The 19,181-nt window shown below is 39.6% G+C and overlaps 1 protein-coding gene across 2 annotated transcripts in view; it reads right to left on the bottom strand.

Annotated features, from left to right (window-relative positions):
* nfatc3a (nuclear factor of activated T cells 3a) overlaps positions 1-19,181 on the bottom strand; it is a 58,472-nt gene that overhangs the window by 27,171 nt on the left and 12,120 nt on the right. For both annotated transcript variants that reach the window (XM_084930508.1, XM_084930500.1), the window contains exons 2-3: positions 13,351-14,533; positions 7,656-7,818 (exon numbers count right to left, since the gene is read on the bottom strand). In XM_084930508.1, coding sequence (XP_084786634.1) covers positions 7,656-7,818; positions 13,351-14,533 — 1,346 coding nt within the window. The remainder of the gene's footprint in view (positions 1-7,655; positions 7,819-13,350; positions 14,534-19,181) is intronic.

The raw sequence follows: 19,181 nt of genomic DNA, 5'->3' as shown, positions 1-19,181 counted from the left end.
GCAATCCTTGTTCTATGTGTTGTAGCTGTGTATTGTCACCAGAGGGCAGCTTCAAAATTATGTGGAACAATGTGGCTTGTGCTTATTTCGCTCTTCTTTTGGTTCGTAGTGCACTCCGCTGTCGTTTCCTTTCCTGTTGAGCCCAACTTTTCAAACAAATCAGCATTCTACATATGCATAGCACAGTCTCTGCATAGCTAAAGACTTACACAAATGGACACCAATAATGTAGTGATCCTTACCCACAATAAGTGTCACTGCAAATATAAATTTTTCCTGAGTAAAGTTTTTCAACCTGGTGGGAGTGGTTCCTTATTCAGGGTGACATTACCTCCCATCGACAGGGCTGATAAAAAGCAGCAATGCGCTTAATTCTGAATCCTGAACATTGTCACGACAAAGTCACTCACTAACTATAAAAATACCAGCACTCACTGACAAGTATATTTCGTCACAGGTCAAGACTAAGGTGTGGGTAATCAGCACAATTTGCTAAAAACAATAGCGCCAATATATGTAGAGAAAAGGTCCAAATGGTTATGGCAGATTTTGAAAAGCCAAGTTAGATAGCACTGGTTTATGGGGTCAACGCCTAGGTGCACTGAAGCAGTTCTGATGTTCCAAAACTCCACTAAAGACACATCATATTTTATTTTAATTTACCGTTGATACATAAATAGGCACATTTCTCTTAAGAAACAAACACACAAACAAAAACAAAAAAAAACCAAAAACATTAAAGCTCCTCTTAAGAGCTGTTCTGGACATCAGGAGATCTGATAATGGAACATCAGGGAACAGCACCTGCTCTCAAAAGAAAAACACAGGCTCTCTCCACACACACAGTGCTTCATCTACAACCTGGCATTCATTACATATGCCTTTTACTTGTTTTGTCCTCTTCCTTTTTTTCCCTTCACTCTCTTCTTTCATCTCTTTCTTTTACGTTTGTCACCCTCTCTTCTCTATCCTCTTATATCCTCTACCTTCGATCTAGCTCACTGCCGTAACTTGACACTGTCTAACAGCTAGTGCCTGAGTCTGCTAAGTTGTTTCGCTGTGTTGCTCCATTGTTACCATGGTGAGACTCTGTGTGTATGCAGGAGTGTGTGTGTGTAAAGAGTGAGCAGCCACGTCGATGTAAACTACAGCCCTAGAGCGTATGCCGGTTGGTGTATGTGTGTCAGACAATGTGTGAATTTAAGTGTACTGACTCTGTAAACTGCAATTCTTGCAAAGTTTTGTCGCGTGTGAGTGTGCGTGTCTGTGTGTGACAGCCTGACCAGCATGTGTGTGCAACAGATGTAAAAATGGGAGAAATGGTGGTCAAGGTCACCAGAGGACCCGTTTTTACTGGCAGTGGTTTCCCTAGTGTGACATGGTGGCACCATGGCTTAGGATCTATGCACACACGCGCACACACACGGGCGCACACACATACACATACACAGACACACACACAGACACACACACAGATCAGCTCACCCAGGCTTGCTGTTTGCCCAGCACACTAGGGAGGGCAGCAAGAGCCAGGGGGCCGGTTAACTGTTTGTTTAAACAAGGTCAATACATGCACACACTCATGCGCGTTCACACTGTCACACACAGAGAGCGTTTACTGTATACTGCATGAGGGCTGTATATGGCCTTGCTAAGCTGGTCCAAGCGCAATTCTTCTTATTCCCCATTCTAACCTCCCCCCCTTTTACTCTTCGTTATGCACATGCACACACCTCTCTCCTTCTCCTGCTCTCAGCAACTGTTTTCTTTCTGTGCTTTAAGCCTGATTACAACAAATGAGAGCCAAGCTTCTGACATGTTTACATCAAATACAACCCTGAGGCAAAACAACACTAGCTCCAGCCAATTCACACAGTGCAACCCGCATGGCTCTGCATTATTGTTTGTGTGTCTCTTCACTGTACGCCAGTCTGTTCAGAATCAAAGGAAGAGACATAGCAGCACAAAAAATTACAAAAATACATGAAAGAAACTGAGGCTGATAAAATAAGAGAAGGGCCGTAGAGACAGACAGTAATGGGGTTATGGACAAGCGTTCAAGCACTAGGATCAAAATCATTTAATGCATCCAAGCTGGTAGAAATATATGGTTGTCTCAAACAACTTTTGTCGTATTGTGTTTCAAATGCTTGTTACCAGACACCATAGCTTCATTTAGATTCCTTAACTATAGTAACAGATTAAAGATGGACATAATACATTTTGATATTTGATTTTTTTTTTCCATGCACGCCGTAAAAATACAGGATAGTCCTGTTGTGTTTATGCACTTTTTTTTTTGGGGGGGGGGGGGGGGGGGGGGGCCTTCACTTGCTCCACATCTGTTGTGTCTGCCTCCATCTATCTGTAGCCTAGTCAGTAATACCAGAGGGGTCCTTATATTTGTCTGGGTGTTGTAGCACTCAAATAAGCTGGTTAAATACGCACAAGGATACCTCAGCCTTCAGCCAGCCAGAGAGGCTTTGGGCTTATATGTCTCCTAGCAACAGGTGTACTGATTAAGGTCTGCAGCTAGCCCCAGAGGAATGACTAAAACAGCCAGTCACAGATGTAGCCACATCTTACAATGAAAAGTTATATTAAGACAGTCAGATGGTAACTATTGTATCTTGTTGAGAGCCGTTTCGGGATATCTTTTTAATACAACATTGCTACTTCAGTTCAGAACCATATTAGTCAAAATAATATAAAGCTTAATTATTTTTAAAGGGTTGGCTTTGTTCTAGGACCTCCAGGTTGTTCCACATGTGGAACAGTCTAAGACAGGACCTCCCCATTAGAATACAGAACAAAACAGGCATCACTGACAACAAATGCAATATTCATAAGTGAGATAAAACATTAAATGGAAGAACATGGGGTGGAGGTGGGACATGGAGTGGCTTTCACGGGAAGCTGCAGGCTGGAACAGCTCAAATACTAACAGAAGAGAATAGGTGATATGGACTGATGGAGATCAGTTGCTCCTACCTTAGATTTTGGAATTGTGGGCAGAGTGATTTTGTGGCCTAATAGACTAATTGGTTTTACCAACATGGACAAATCTAATTTATGTGTGTAAATCCCCATAAAAAGCCCATTCTATGCCAGAAAATCCACAGATGTCTGAGGAACGCATGTTGCATTTAAGCTTATATCCTGTCTGCTAGGACAAAAGGATTATATTTCCATTTTGTTATTTTGTTACTGTCACCCATTAGAAAGTTTACATATTTTACTGGAAACTAGATTGAGATGGTAGGATTTACCAAATTCCTGCTTTATGGATTAAAAGCTTGAATTGCTACTACAAAGCTATAGTTGGTCAACTATATAATTAGCCACAAGTATCAGTCTTTGCATAAGAATAGGTAACATTCCTCAGATTCTATGGAGCTATAAATCATGCCTATCATAATAACTCAATGTAAAAAGTAATTCTTTCTTTGTCTGGCTACCATGCATGCAGACAGAAAACCAAGGCTTCAAGACCCTTTTTTTCCCACTCAAAAGATCAGTGATAACCAGCAGATCAAAACCATAACCCTAAATTTTACATATATTAACAAACCAAGATCATGTCAAATTTGCAACCAATCATGGTCTCATGTTTTATTTAGTAAGCAAGAGTGAGATGAATTACATATAATGCTCCCTCACACTTAAGTGAGGCAACAGGATCTCCCCAGTGGCTATTCTGACCCGTTTCTTCTGTGGTTATGGTTCTTAAGAGGTGCTATATCCTGTGTGTGGGGCTCATTACTCCAGGTTTGAAATAAATGACCTAAAACCACTTATCTTGCCCATTCATTCATTCATTTCCAATGACTAAGTGACTAAATAGAAACACGCTAACATATCAAAATTAAGTTGTTAGATAGGTTTTATAAAAAACATATTTCAAACTTGCAAACACAGCAGTAACACAAAAATAAATATGAGAGTAGCCTTCATAACTCTGTTGGGACTCCTATTGAAAGATAAACAACCAACTAAGTGAATAACTGGCAGAACACAAAAAGCTAGTAGATGCCTAAATGACATAACAGAGAGATTTGCAAGAGTGTGCCCCCTATGTACTGAAGGCTGTTCTCACACTAGATGCCTGGGTCTGAGTCCACTGTTTTCTTCATTTTATCCACCCTCTTTCTTTCTCTCTCAATTCATACTGATCATTATACAATAAAGCCAATAACCCCAAAAGCCAAAAAGCAAAAAGAAATAAAAAACAAACAAACATTACAACTGCTAAAAGAGAGGCCAGAAAAATAGGCCTTTCTCTCAGACATCTGTAAGTATACAGACCCAGAAGAACTGAAGACACTGATATAAGAACACACAGAGACAACGAAGGTATATGATAACCTACTCTGCTGCTCCTAATACTGCAACAGAGTAAGGCAAACATATTTAATCCTTTAAACTGCACCAGCTCCACATTGTTTTTTCTGTTGACACAGCAGTTCTGTGGTGCACTGATTTGTGCAACAGTGCAATCACAAAGGGAAGTCATTAACATGGCCAGATGGCAGCTATGGCGTCATCTGGTGACATCACACTACAAGACTCTAAAAGAGTAAAAGGACTCACAAAGTGCAGATGATATATAATCTACAGAAAGGGCAACTGTAGGGGTTTCATAGTATTTATCTTTGAAGAAGAGCTTGCACTGACTACAGAGCAGGAAATAGTAACGAAAAGAAGACGGGTTTTTAATGTCTGCAGGATTTGAAATACATTTAAAAAAACCACAAACTCTATGTATAAATCTAAATCTATTCAAACTCTTTGGCAGAGAAGATGCAGTCAAACATGGCGAACCCTGTGACATTCTGTCTTCAGGGAACAACTTCACACAAATAGTGCACCTGGAAAATATGCTATATACAAATGTTCTGATTCCTCATGTTCAATATATACTGAATCTGTTGTATGGAATTTCCTCCAATAAGAATGCATGTTTCCTGTATTTGCCATTTATGCTTTTATTTAACTTATGTATGCCCTTATATCCAGCATCTTATTGTGTGTTCTCAAAACAATAACACAAAGCACAAAGTGTGTGTGTTTGTGGTTTTGGTTTTCGAAGTAAATGTGTTTCTGTAAAAACAACAATGACATGACAGTGTAAGAAATGACCTTTCAAATAAGGTGTTTTTTTGCACAGTGAATTCAAAGACGCTAAAGAGACTAAACAGTAGAGCAGTGCATGTTTGGTAAACAAAGACTGACTGTTAGACCTGCTAGACAAGTGCTTTCTGTCCTCATAGTAGTGCAAGACAATGGTTAATTGCTTGTCAAGTGTATTTAATGTCTACACTCACATACGGGTTGTGTACGTGAAATAATTGTTATTAATATTAAAAGAAGTGACTTGTTCAAAGTTGTACAAGTAATGAATGTTGAGGCATGAAAACCATTAACTTTAAAAACTGCTAATGCATTAAACATTTTGAAAGAATATGTGTATTTGTTGAATAGAGATCTCTGTAAGGACTTCTTTAGTTTCATGTCACAATTAATGTATATTCAAACAGGTAAACGAATAAATGACTCACTCGCACATTCTTCTCACTTGTACAATTGATTCACCCACACATTTTCTCTCTGTGCATGCAGCTCCACACCATTGCTGTTATCTGTGCCTTTCCCTCACCGTCTCTGCTTATCCTCTCTGTGACAGTGCATTATTGTTTGTAAATCTGATGATGAAAGTGTGTTCTAGCAGAAACACATTTGATTTTCATTTTCATCACTGGTAGTGGCAGCTTACTGCTACTGAATACAAACAGTAACGGCATGCTGAGAAAGATTTAGCAGCAATCTGTGAAGATCAAAGAATTATTCTGAAGGAGATTTATTGTATGGCAATTTATCAAGTAAGTACAGTAAGTACAAACCAGATTCCTGCTGGGTTTGGAAATGACTTTTAAATTGCCTTCTCTGACCTGAGATATATATATTCTCTAGTCACTAACTACTGCAAGGCAAGTACTGTAAGTTATCAATTCCCTTTAGGAATGAGAAATGAGGGCAAGTGTGGCAAATGCTTGGTTGAAAAAATTTGATAGCTAAATTATGCATCGTCACATATGGCTGTACTGAATCTCAGTCTAACTGAGGTAGAAATGGTTAATGATTGGCCTGAAGGGAGCCTGCATGAGTGAATGTATAAGGACACAGACTGTTTCTAAAGCAACAAATGGCAGTGGTCTGCATGCCCTTGTTTTGTGAGGTGTATTTTTGTTTGGGCACACTGCTTATTCGTTCGGTTCAGGGGGTTGGGAAGCTCATCTGTAACCGGAAGGTTGCAGGTTCGATCCCCCAGCTCTTTCTGTCCTGGTCGTTGTGTCCTTGGGCAAGACACTTTGCCCTACCGCCTACTGGTGTTGGCCAGAGGGGCTGATGGCGCGATATGGCAGCCTCGCCTCTGTCAGCCTGCCCCAGGGCAGCTGTGGCTACAACTGTGGTTTGCCTGCACCAGTGTGTGAATGTGAGAGTGAATGAATAGTGGAATTGTAAAGCGCTTTGGATGCCTAGAAAAGCGCTATATAAATGCAATCCATTATTATTCAGTACCACAGTCCAAAAAGAAAATGATGTACGTGGCACTGAAGCACAAGCTAGTAAAGGATGACTGGACTACCAACCAATCTATCAGTCTGAACTCAGTCATTGTTAGGTTACGCAACAATGATTATGGCCAAGCATTAGACCCTTTATTAATCACATACAAAGAAAGCTTGTCACTGGGACCTTAAAATATTAATGAGAATCTTCCTCTCTCTCTGAGTAAAAAGCACACCATAGCTCTGTGCTGGCTCACCGACTCTCTCACAGGTGCTATCAAATGACAGACCAGCTGACCAGGCTACAGTGACAGCTCTTGTCTTCCTGCTTCAACAAACTGATTGACAGTCTTCTCGCGGGACAGTCCGTGTGACAATCTACTCATCCAAACATGTAAACTGACACCCTGAATCCAGTGTTTGTTCCCTACAACCAGCAGATGTTTGAGGTGCAAGCCTGAACACTTACGTTTTTTATAGTCAAATAACATACAACAATTCTAGTACATAATAGGCAGGTGCTGAGATCATTGGGAAAGCAATGAATGATCCCATTTTTCACCAACCCCCTGATGTGTCAGGTTTATATTATTAGAGAGTATTTGAATTTTTAACCAGCGTGTTCATCCTTGTACAAGCTATGTGGAAAAAATATATTTCAATAATCAGCAGAGGAAAATTCCCACCAACTGCTGAATTTAGAAAGTTGGGTTCAGCCTTTTTTTCCATTTCATGTTTATTTTCAATCATGTAGGCTCCACGAGTTGACATCTAGACTGTGGTTGGTACAGTGGGAACTAGATAATGTAAAGTATAAGTTTAGGAATGCATGGCAAGCATTGTGTTAAATATAAATCAGTCCTGAGCTACGGGAATTTAATACTCAGTATGGCAAAGGCATTATTTCTTGTATTTTGCTCAGCTTATGCTCTGTAAAAGTCATTTTGGCTTTTTTTTGCCACAAGATCTCAGTACAAAAAAAAAGAAAACTGAAAAAAAACAAACAATCAACACACACACCACTAAGCTTTTTAGTAGTAAATATCTTTATAACATTTCTTAACGTTGAGTAGCAGGAAGAGTTACCTTTACAACTGGATGGCCACCGGATGCTGCTTTTATGGCCCCTCGGCTGCCTTCAGTCTCATAGTGTGCTCTGTGGTGGGCTTTGGGTTGTACCTCTATCTTCAGTTCATACTGGCCAAACTGGCTTGGCAGCGGCCAATCTAGAGGAGGCAGTGAAGAGGTCCTGAGGAGGGAAGGGAATACCAAAAGCATGCACACCCACACAGAGAGACAGAGACATGAAAGCTTTGGTAAGAGTTGTGTTGTTCAAAATATCCAAAAGCTTAAGCCTTAAGAGGGCACGGTCTTATTATGTTATTTAAATGTAGATAAATCATTTTAACAGTCATAAAAGGTCAAGCAGCACAATCTAAAGGTAATGACTGATGACAGCAATCTGTCTTAAAGAGGTCTTTAAACATTCAAAGGCTGAAAAAGTGGTAATCCCCTTTCATGGGCTGAAATGGTGCAACAGGTACAAAATGGGGGTATAAAATGCAGTGTGCTTAGCCCCATCAGACAGTGAATCACTGGAATACCCACATGTATGAATCCTGTTCTTAAACGTAACACTTGTTATAGGTCAAGTTAAGCCTTAAACGGTGAATCATTTCCTAAGAGGGACTTTTTTTGTCTGAGTCTTTACTCATTTACTGTGTGGGTCAGTGAATAGGTGGTAGGACAAGAGTGTGTGTCAGACGGTGCATATTAATCTGTGTGTGGGTCTGTGTGCATACTGTAAAAGTATATATTTTATGTGCTGCAAACTGCATGGGCTAGCATTGTGTGTGCTTTTCCTCGGGGCCTCTTTTTGTTATCTGTGTAGGCCACAATCATATTTGAACAGCTGCACTCGAAAACAAAACACTCAATGGCCTTCTCCACAGAGAAACTAGGTCTCTCCACTTGAGTGCATTACAGCAGTTTATCCCCAAAACATTTTGTAAACACTGTGAGCCATTAATATCAACAAAGCCATGGCCTATTCATTAATTTTATTTTATTTGTCTATTACTGCACGTATTGTTTTTGATTATTATTTATTTCAATATTTTTAAGAACATTAAATAAAAATAATGACTTGAGAGTAGAGAGCCACGTTCCCAAACACATTCTGACATGGACAAAAAACCTGATCATTTTTGTCTTGAATTGGTGCAAGCCACACTTCAATCCATTGCCACACCTTGAACTGTTCGTGCGTCATGTTATTTTTTCTTTCACTAGTACAACACACGTATTCGGATGCATGTGAATACATGCAGCTGTGCATTAAAGGACTGAATCCATTATTGTCTCAGTACTTTAGACAATTATAGGTGTAAGTAATTTTTATAAATGATCTGTGCCTGAGTACTCACCACTGTAAGCTCTTTGTGCAGTGCCCTATTTTAGAAGGTGCAGCCTTTGAGCATCAAAATTTACTCTAAACGGTATGACAGAATTTTGACAGCCCAAATAATTTTAGAGGAAAGTTTGTAAAGTTTTAGCCAGTATAGCCGACTCACTTTTCCATTTTGAGAGGCCTCTTATGAGCAGTCTGATCAAACTGAATTAAGGACATGTGAGTCAGGCTTTCAGTGGAGCCGTTTCACTTCTTAAACTACCAAACAACATAAACCCACAAGGAAGACTTATTTTTAGAGTGAAAAGGCAAGTCTCGGATATTATATAAATGTTTTTTTCCAGCTAACCGAAGCTTTTGATTTCACACCAACTAGCTATACTATACAGGTTCTCCTACCACTTTAAAATGTAACTTCTTACACAAAGATGTGCCAATCATATGTATGGTGCAATGTTGCACATGGAAATACTCTGACACTTTCAGCAATGCTTGATTTTGTTTACTTATTTTTCTTTCTCCTTCCTTCCTGTCTTACTATAGGTTATTTTGTCTTGGTGCCATTATAAATTTAAAAAATAAACAAATAAATTGTAGCACTATGTCAATTTCAAAATCATCAGTTTGCCAATCTCAGTAATTTAACTTTTCAAACTAGAATTTGACTGAGAGCATGGAACAATATCGAAGCTCCCACACAATGTAACAGAGGCATCCCAACCCTTATGTTTTCCTCCTAGTAGCCATGACATAACCACCGACGTAGTGTGGGTTTGCATGGCTGCTATGGCGACAGGAGCAGAAGAGGACAGAGGAAATATGAGCTTGTGACGAGGCAGGGCAGTGGCCTCTGTTCTGACATAGCATAACCTTTCTCAAATGTCTAAGCCATAGTGTAGGTGCTCCTCATCCAATAACATTCCCACAACCTAGTCTTCGCTATAGCCTCCATGGTCCCACTTTCATCCTTTCCATATAATGAGGTATTCTTGCCATCCACACAAGCTGCAAAAATTGCAAGGTCTAATAACATTTTATTTGCAAGTTCTTTACTTTAAAGTACTTTAATTCAGCACATCTTAATGGGCTTGTCCACGATTTAGCAGCAAGTATAAAATGCATGATCTTCAAACAATAATGCCATTTCTGCTGATCCCTTAATTTTTTTTTTATGTGAGAGTTCCATCACTCTTTTTCATATTTGTCCTTTCTGTTACTTTCACTTTTTGTTAAAAAAAAATCTAATCTAAGCTAGTGTTGTTGCTGTTTACTGGGAGGAGCTGCACACAAAACATTTATCACCAAGTAAAATGGACCTTTTGCTTAAAATAAAGCTTACGTTACAAATGACATCAATTTGTCACTGCAGACAGCTCAGGAAGTAGAGCATGACAAAATTCTTTGTAAGAGCAAGTGTCAACTCCCCGCTAATTTTTCATTCCATGTGGGACATCTGTTCAAAACACTGCTACTGACCGAGATGTTTATGTATGCAGGCAACTTAACATGAGTATTGCAAAACACAAACAGTGAGAAGTTTCATCTGAAGTTTCTGTGTATGCCAATATGAGCATCTACTAGCTTAAATAAGAAAGGCATGGATAAAAAAAAAAATGCTTGAAGTTAATTCATTTAAACAATCAAATCACCGTTTCTGATTAGAGTTTTTACTTCTGATTTTGTTAAAGTGTTAAGGCAGAACACAAAAGAACTGGGAAAATGCTTTTTTCACCTCCAAAGAAATAAAAACAAAAACAAAACAAAACTATCTCTATACCACTACCTCTATGGATGGACTTTATACTGACAATGTTTTATATTGCTAATGAGTTTTCATTTTATTGCCCAGTTCTAATTGAAATGTTTCTTTTAACTTTTAAATTTACCATAAAGTCTTTAATCATGAAGGCTAATGACATGTGTGACTAGCAACCAGCCATTTGTTGACAACTGCTGCTGCCCTCGCTACTCGGTGCCAGAAATCCCAGTTGGTTAAATGTACATTCTTATTTTATTAACTTACAACTGCAGTACAAAGTGGTACAAAGATATTAAAGTGCTACTGGCTATTACCCGGGGCTGCAATTCTGACAGACGGCTATGTCTCAGTCTATCCTCCTGCAAATTCAAGTTGTAAACAAGCGAGTGGGAAAGTAAACCGAATATAAACCGAAGTGATATTCTGCACCAGTTTGCATACACTAGCGTGAATGAAATCAAGGGTACTGCTGCTAAGACTGCTAAGGTTAGCCAAACTCTACGAACTAATTTGATACTGTGTGTATTTGCGAGATTATACACGGCACAAAGTGCAGCACATTTTAGTGACATTTAAAACCTTGATCCTTGATAAAGACAGAGCCTGTGACAGGACAATTAACTAACAAAACAAATGTAAATTTTGACAAAAAAATCAACAGGAACTAAAGTTAATTTTTTGCTTTAAAAGTCTTTTTTTCTAGATTTTCTCCCAAGTAAGAGTTGTGTGTGCATTTATACACGTAACACAGAGATAACCAATAAGTACATATAATAAATTATCCCAAGCATGTGCCAATCAGGATCTAAAAGAAAATCGCTCCGTTTACTTCACTTCAGACTTTTGTTTAGTAACTGTCTGATCTGTTTACCAAAGTTTACAAAAATCTGTATGGAAACATTTTCATCACTACTTAAATAACTAGCATATCAATTACCAAACTATATCCCCACCAGTTAATAAGAATCTGACATGTTAACTGATATGTTGTAAAATTTCACTGCGTACCTAATTACCGTGGCTAATTTCATCAACATCGTGGCAATGTCTCAGTGGAGCCATGGAGAACATTTACTTACCTGTGTCTGCATTAATTTGTCCCTTTCACAGATTGATGTAGCCTTTAATGTCACAAATCCCATGTCTGAAAAGACCTTTAGAAGGTCAAAGTGCAAAAATCTAATTGTGACTCATCATAAATCTGACCCTATTATTGTCTGGATAGTGTTATGGCTAAGTGAGCAAGCATTTGTGTTATGTCTATGGATGTCCCTGTGTGTGTATTTGTGTGTACCCCTCATGCCATATGTGCCCTGTGCTGATTTACAGTGCTAGGGGCCAGTATACATAAACAAGGCCATGTCTTCATCTGCTACACACATTGGAGAACAGACAGGACACTTCGCCTCATATTTCTGTGTATGTTGGTAGGTTTTTGAATACATGCTGCGTTTCCTTACACGCACACAGTGCTAATATATAACTCAAAGTTCCCTCATTATGGCCCATACTGATCTACAGAGTGCCATCCTATTATTCATATACCATGCACCATGATTCAAATTTGCTGCACTGTAGAGTTTACAGTTCTCACCTAGATCAAAAAAGGTTTTGAAATTTTATGACAGCTCACAACACTCATAAAAACATTCACCACTCAGGTCTGTGGACTAACCTTGGCCTACTAAGTGTTTTTGAGACTGACAACGTGCTGTTTTACAAAGTGGTGATCAAATTAATAATTCACAAAATGGTGATGAAGGGACTGCTATCGCCACATCACATGGCAATTCTGGATGCCATCCACAAAGAATCTCTTATTCTAATACTAATGACATATGTACAATTGAGTACCTTTGTCAAATTTTTTGTAAAAGCCACAAAAGAAATCTTAGCAGATCACATTTTTATATGACTTTTAACACCAAAACAGTCCATACTGCATTCAATTGCATCGACAGAAATGCAAGAAAGGCATACACATGCCTCTCACGTATATCTGTCAGTTTCTGTTCTTGCTAGAGAATGTATTTTATTTAAGCATATCCTATTCTAGTTTGCTGTGGTCTTAATTTATAACTAATATTTGCTATTCCAAATCCTACACCACAGATAGAGGGGCAAAGAGACTCTGCTAATAGCAATAATAACACAAAGTCTTAAATGTTCAAAAGTATTTCTACAATACACTGAGGATGAAATTGCTTGTTCCCATAAGTCCAACAACTCCTTTGGACACAGAAAATACTGAGAATGTGTAGAGTGGCTCTGTCAGAGTTAGGCCAAGTCTAAATGTTTAAAAAAAAATCACTCTTGTTCATGTATAGACACTACCCAAAAGTTAGTGTTCTGCCAGGAAAAACCCTGGTGTCCCATGTCTGGAAAGTGTCTTTTCTTTTAAAGAAATAGTAAGTAAAACATAAGGATATTATAAAATAAACTTCTTTTAACAATATGGCGAATTACCCCTTGCTCTCAACTGATTTTTTTTCCCCAGACAGTTTATCTCCCACTGACTCTTCCACAGCATTTGAATACATTTGAATATAAATTGTTATGTGACAATCCTTCACTTCTTCCTGCTTTCACTCCTTTAACATTAACATATTTACCTGAATATAGGTGTATGACCAGGCTTGGGTTTATTCCATGAGAAGTGCGAGGGCACCGAGAGGAACTGTTCAGCAGGCCCATCCTTCTTCAAGCTGTGCAAGGCCTCGTCTGAAGGGGAGTCTAAATTAGGAGACATATTTCCCTGGTCATCTAGTCCCAGTTCCCCTTTCCCGGTCTGCATAGTTGTTCTGTCCTGTGAGGTCTTTCTGGTCTTGGAAGGGATGTCTGCCTCTGATGGGCAGCACTGAAATGGTGACATGCCTACAGAAGGACTGCCAACCCAAGTGTCCTCTGTCACGCTGCCCCTAGGTGAAGGTCCCGGCGTGGGTGTGGGTGAGTGATGGGGAGATAAAGAGCCAGGATAGCAAATATCAGCGCTAGAGTGACGCCTCTTCCCACAGGGTGAGGTGGGACGTGAGGAAGGCCTGGAAGGTGGACGTGGGCTGAGCCAGTTCTCATCAGTGACACTGGTACGCGGCGAGTGGCAGGGCGACTGTCTAGGAGACAAGCTGATGGAGTGGGACTGGTGCACAAATGTGGGCTGGTGGTGCTGCCAGTGGGGCTGCTCCTCCATAACTCCACCTCCACCAGTTTGAGGAGAGGGACAGCCTGGGGAAGTGAGAGGGGAGCCCAGGTTAAAGCGGGCTGCTGCTTCATTCAGCTCTGAGTCAACATCATCATAGACATGTGAAAATGATTCACAAGAGGAGGCATCAGAGAACCAGCTCCTAGATGAGAGGCTGCTGCATGGACTAGGGCTGAGAGAAGAATCCCGGTAGGAGTGATCCAGTGGCAAATACAGGTGGTCCCTGGACAAGGGCCTGTCACTATGGTAGTCCCCATCAGGGCCATTGGCCCTTAGATCCTCCTGGTTAGCATCCATCTCCTGCGGGCAGCTTGGGGAGATAGATGTGATCTGGATACTTGGGCACTCAAAGGCCTTTGGTGCCTCCACAGGAGCAGAAGGCAGCATGGGGGAGGTACCATACTTAGAGTCTTGTGTATCATAGCTTGGGGGCTCAGATCCTGGTTTTTGTGTCTGAAGGCGTGAAGTGTTGATGATCGGGGAGTGAGATGGCATGCCATGGCGAGGCAAGCTCATAGACTGGTGGTTAGTGACCACAGACTGGGGCTGGCCCACATTCAAGATATAAAATGATGTGTTGTCATCAGGCTCCAGATCTATGAGAAGAAAGGAAGAGAAGATTAGGATATAGCAATGTGTCTATTGGGTTTTCCCCTACATGTTCCTGAGTACGACTTAACCAGGTCGACCAAACTGACCAATCTCAGGCTATAGCACCAAAACTAAAATGTCAAAATTAAAGGAACCAAGACACTGTGAGAATTTTTGAGGTCTGAATATCTGCTATAGGCTTCCTGGTCTATTACATTTAAAAGGAATAAAAAGAGACGCAATGTGTCCACTGTCTGACCATACAGTTCTCCTAGTACTAGTAAGTGTATTTAGCTTGTTCCACTCTTGTTTTCAAATAACTATTCACTACACAAGGAATACACACAAACCTCTTTTATGGTCAGTCAAATTTAAAAAATGAGGTTATGTGTTAATTTTTGTGGTTGTCTCGCGAGCTTGTGCTTGAGTCCAGTTTCAGGAAATCAGATGCCAGGGTGTTGCTGGGTAGCAGACAGTCATACAGGCATCATTCCAAGAGGGATAACCGATGAACAGCACTACTCAGGAAACAAGTTCACACAACGGTGCGTGCTGTCGGCTGTCATCACAACTAGTGCCGGCAGGCTATTTATACCAAAGGTCATCCGGCACAGCCAGCATATGCACACACACACACAAACACAACCACACACAAACAAATAGATGAGAGGCAATTGTGTGCATTGGCACTATTTCGTTGGCGTTTATTGATATACTTCCATTGCTATGCTCTACTGCTGCCTTTGGAGTACCCCCCAAATCCCTCTTAGTGTTTCACATGTGTTGCATTTGCAGAGATACTGTCACCTATAAAAACCTTCACTGGCCTCATGTGCAAAGTTTCTGCTTATGACACTTGTGTCTTCTAACAGTTAACCAAAAATTACTCACTGACAAGTCTTAGTCAAACAAGGTTTTGAATTGATGGCTGGATGCAAGACAAAAAAGACCATACTGAAAACGATGAGACTCAGTCTTAATGTTTAAATTGCTGGTCCTTCTTGTTATTAGATCCTAATTTAGTTTGACAGGCAGGAAAGCCAAAGTCCTGGGTCATTTTGAGAAGATGACCACAAGAATTTGAAATCTAACCTCCAAACACATATGCATCATCTACCAACCTCAAGCGTGGTTGAAAGACATGGCCCTTCCATCTAACTTTACATGAACAGTCGCAACACTTCTTGTGGCGACACATTCAAAATCCTTACTGCTTTTGCGGGTGCTGCTGGCTTGCTTCATTTGTACTTGTAAAAATACATATTTTAAGGGCTTCTTATTACCTGTCGATTACTTGCTTGAACTAACTTCTACAAGTCAACTATGAAACTTCTTTGCCATGGTCAAAGACAGAAAAGGCAAGTTCAAAACTTAAACTTATATTTATATACTATATTTTACCACACAAAAAAGTTTTACAAAAAGTACATATTCAATGGAGATTAGCAAATTAAAACAATGTAGGCATCATGTAACATCAGACTTTCTGTAAAGCCTTCATTCTATGATGAATATAAGGTCTACTCTAGTGTAAAAGTAAAAACATAAAAAAAAAAAAAAAAAAAAAGATTTACATCACTTAAAGAAGTGCAAAACATTCAAATACGACATCAATGAGTAAGCTTAGCTAAAACCACACTGTAGCCTGTACAGGATACGGTTGTGAAATCATTGCAAAACACTTCCCCATATTCCCTGAACGTACCTACCCATCTAAAAATACAGCTTTCTTAGATTTGAAACAGGAATCAAGGCTATAACAAAACTTAAATCTTTGTTAAATTGTCAAACACAGATAGAACGACCTTAAATTGGGGCTTCTCATAAATATTTCCTCTTTAAGTGATGGACTGATAACAGCGGTATGACAGGTTTGTCAAATCAGATGTCAAGGCCAGTTTTGAATAAGTTCATAAAAAGCAAAATAATTTTGGAAAGAGAGTATGTATCCAGGATTTTGCCTGCCATCTGTGTCCAACAGCAACAAAAGTGGCGGCAGCAGCAAGCCTGTTATTTATAGCTGCTCAGCTTCTCACTGGCCCTGCCTGCTTGTCACAAGACCCAGCAGTGTATCCTCTGACGACAACATCTGACTGACAGAGAGCAAGAGAAGGACAAGAAGAGAAGAGAAGAAGAAGAAGAAGAAGAAGAAGAAGAAGAAGAAAGAGGAGGAGGAAGCTGTTCTAATTTGAATAAGTGTATCCTCTGATTCTGAATCTCAACTGGGAAATGACAGACTACAGAAACTTATAAGCATGTAACTTTGGTGACTGCAGTTTGTTCTTTTGTCTGGGCTGCAAAAATGTTCAACTATGCACAGTCATGATGATTAGTGTAAATACAAAAGTATATTTGTTTCTTCCGATCTCAACTAACACTTGCATATTAAAATATTTACATTTATTCTGATGCTTTTACGTTAGCTTGGAAGACTTGCATGGTCTTTGTGTATGTGGTACTTTTGTGGAATTATGGGTGCATTATTAATGTATGTTACTACTTCTTATTGAACTGCTGCATATATTGTCCAGGACAATCTTGCAAGAGTGTTTTTTATTCTCAAATATCTGCACTGTACAATTGTAAAATTACAGAGAAATAGGAGAAGGTAGGAGCAGATATATAAATATCAGTTTAATGTAGCACTCAGTCATGTTTAGAGTAGAGTATCATTTGAGTTAACTGTCGTAATAAACAAAAATTTTAAAAAGAGAAAGACAGGAAAGAAGGTACCAAATGGAAAGAAGAGAACAGTAAAAAAATATACTTTCCTCTTGCTTCTCTGAGGAGGTGCTGTTGCTTAACACCATACAGGCCAGGAAAGGAAAATGTAACATTGCACTCAAATAATGTAGTAGTGTTCTCCTGCCATAACAAGAACATAAGCTATCACCACAAATCAGGAAATTAGCTTTTGCAGTCGGTAAGGCTATGCTAAATGCGAAAGGGCTTGGTTATACTAGCAATTGCTAAATTGCTACATAACAGTCACAGAAGTTATAAACTGACTGCTAATATGAATCCTCTAGTTTTCTTGTCTGGGTTTTGCAAATAACACAAGCTAATGAACTAATTTTAAAAATAGGGTCAGCCATTTCCAGAGGCTGAATGGTAATCAGCTGCTGTCTTTGTGCTACTCACACAAATTATGAGAAACTGTGTGAACTTTGCCACAAAATGTGCCCACAAGTCTGACATTATACCAACTTAACCTTTTACTGTGCCCAAATTACTACAACTATACTATTACGTACAGAGTTTTTTGTTTGTTTGTTTTTTTGTTAAACTTAGATCCATGAAGGCTAAGCTGGTTTATTACTATAAAGACAATGGAAGTTATCTGATAAAGATAAGGTGACTTTTAAATAAAAAGACTTCTAGATAAACCAAAGTAGGCAGAAATGTACTTTAATGCTCCTTCAACATAATTTAATTATGTAATAAAGAAATCATAATTATTAATAATGCAATTATGTTCATCCAAACATAATTACTTTGTTTGGATCTTGTTTGTATTCAAGACACTTAAAAAACACTGTGAGGGAGTCTTGGATTTTCCATTAGATGCCTGTGTTGGCCTGGTGAAAGTAATGAGAGCAACTTGTCTCTAGAAAAGTCCATGACTCAGTCTCCTCAGATGACAAATGAGAAATCCCTCTGCCAGGTAGTCCTACGGTATCAGTGGTGTAACAATTCATCAACTTCAGTTATGGAACTGTTACACCACAGTTGTTCAAAGTTTAAATTTATATCTTTTAATGGTGATTATCATATTAGTTCTTCTCTGTGTTTTATAGTAGCTTATTTATTATTATATTACAGGTAAAAATTAGGTAAGAAAGTTTATCAACTGTTACACTTCTGTGTATTTTTATCCACCTCAATAGACTGTGAAAAAAATAGGTAGCCGATGAGGGTCAGATCGGGGGCGACAACGTTACCTGGCTCACAGCCCTTTCCTTGCTTTGAGTTAAGATTAGCCTGCTACCTAAAACCTTCCAGTGCAAGGAAACTGGTGTGCGGTGGGGAACCCCCTTGTCAGAGCCAAACCCCAGTCATTTAAGGGGAGTAGGACAGGGTGGGGCAGGAGAGGGCAGGAGAGGAGACCAGAGGAGAAGAGAGGAGCAGGACAGTAGTAGCATTGTTGTTTTATCAATGGTACTGGTTGCAAAGCCTCTGCCCTGTTCCCGAAAGCCCTGTGCGTCACAAACTCCTCAAGTGTCCATACATTAGACAGCCAATCTGGTTAAATAAAGATCTCTAAGAGGCTTTGCTGTACCTAAGCTAATAATAGCTCCACCTCACTGTGAGATCTTTCAGTGAAGCATGGAATGGTGGATGTTTTTGACACACCACCAAGGCCACTGTGTTTTTACAGTAACCACAGGGAGCAGCCTGATCCACTGGCAATAGTGGTATTCGCTCCTTGACAGGAAGCTCAACGGGCCTCTGGCTGACCGTCACACTGCATGGGGATTCTCACTTGGGGGATAATCCGCAGAGACTTTGTCCCTCCCGCCTCCTGCTTTCACTGCACACAAAGTGTGTCAGGGTCTTGTGACCAGCAGTGACACACAGGCCCACATTCTCAGAAAGTCTAGTTTACTACAGAGAGAGGGAAGGATTTGTCTCCCCCAAAGAAGATGACAAACT

Source organism: Perissodus microlepis, chromosome 1 (genome assembly GCF_051167445.1).
Source record: "Perissodus microlepis isolate ML-2025 ecotype Zambia chromosome 1, ASM5116744v1, whole genome shotgun sequence".
Taxonomy (NCBI): Eukaryota; Metazoa; Chordata; class Actinopteri; order Cichliformes; family Cichlidae; genus Perissodus; species Perissodus microlepis.
This window is presented reverse-complemented; position numbering and strand designations above follow the sequence as displayed.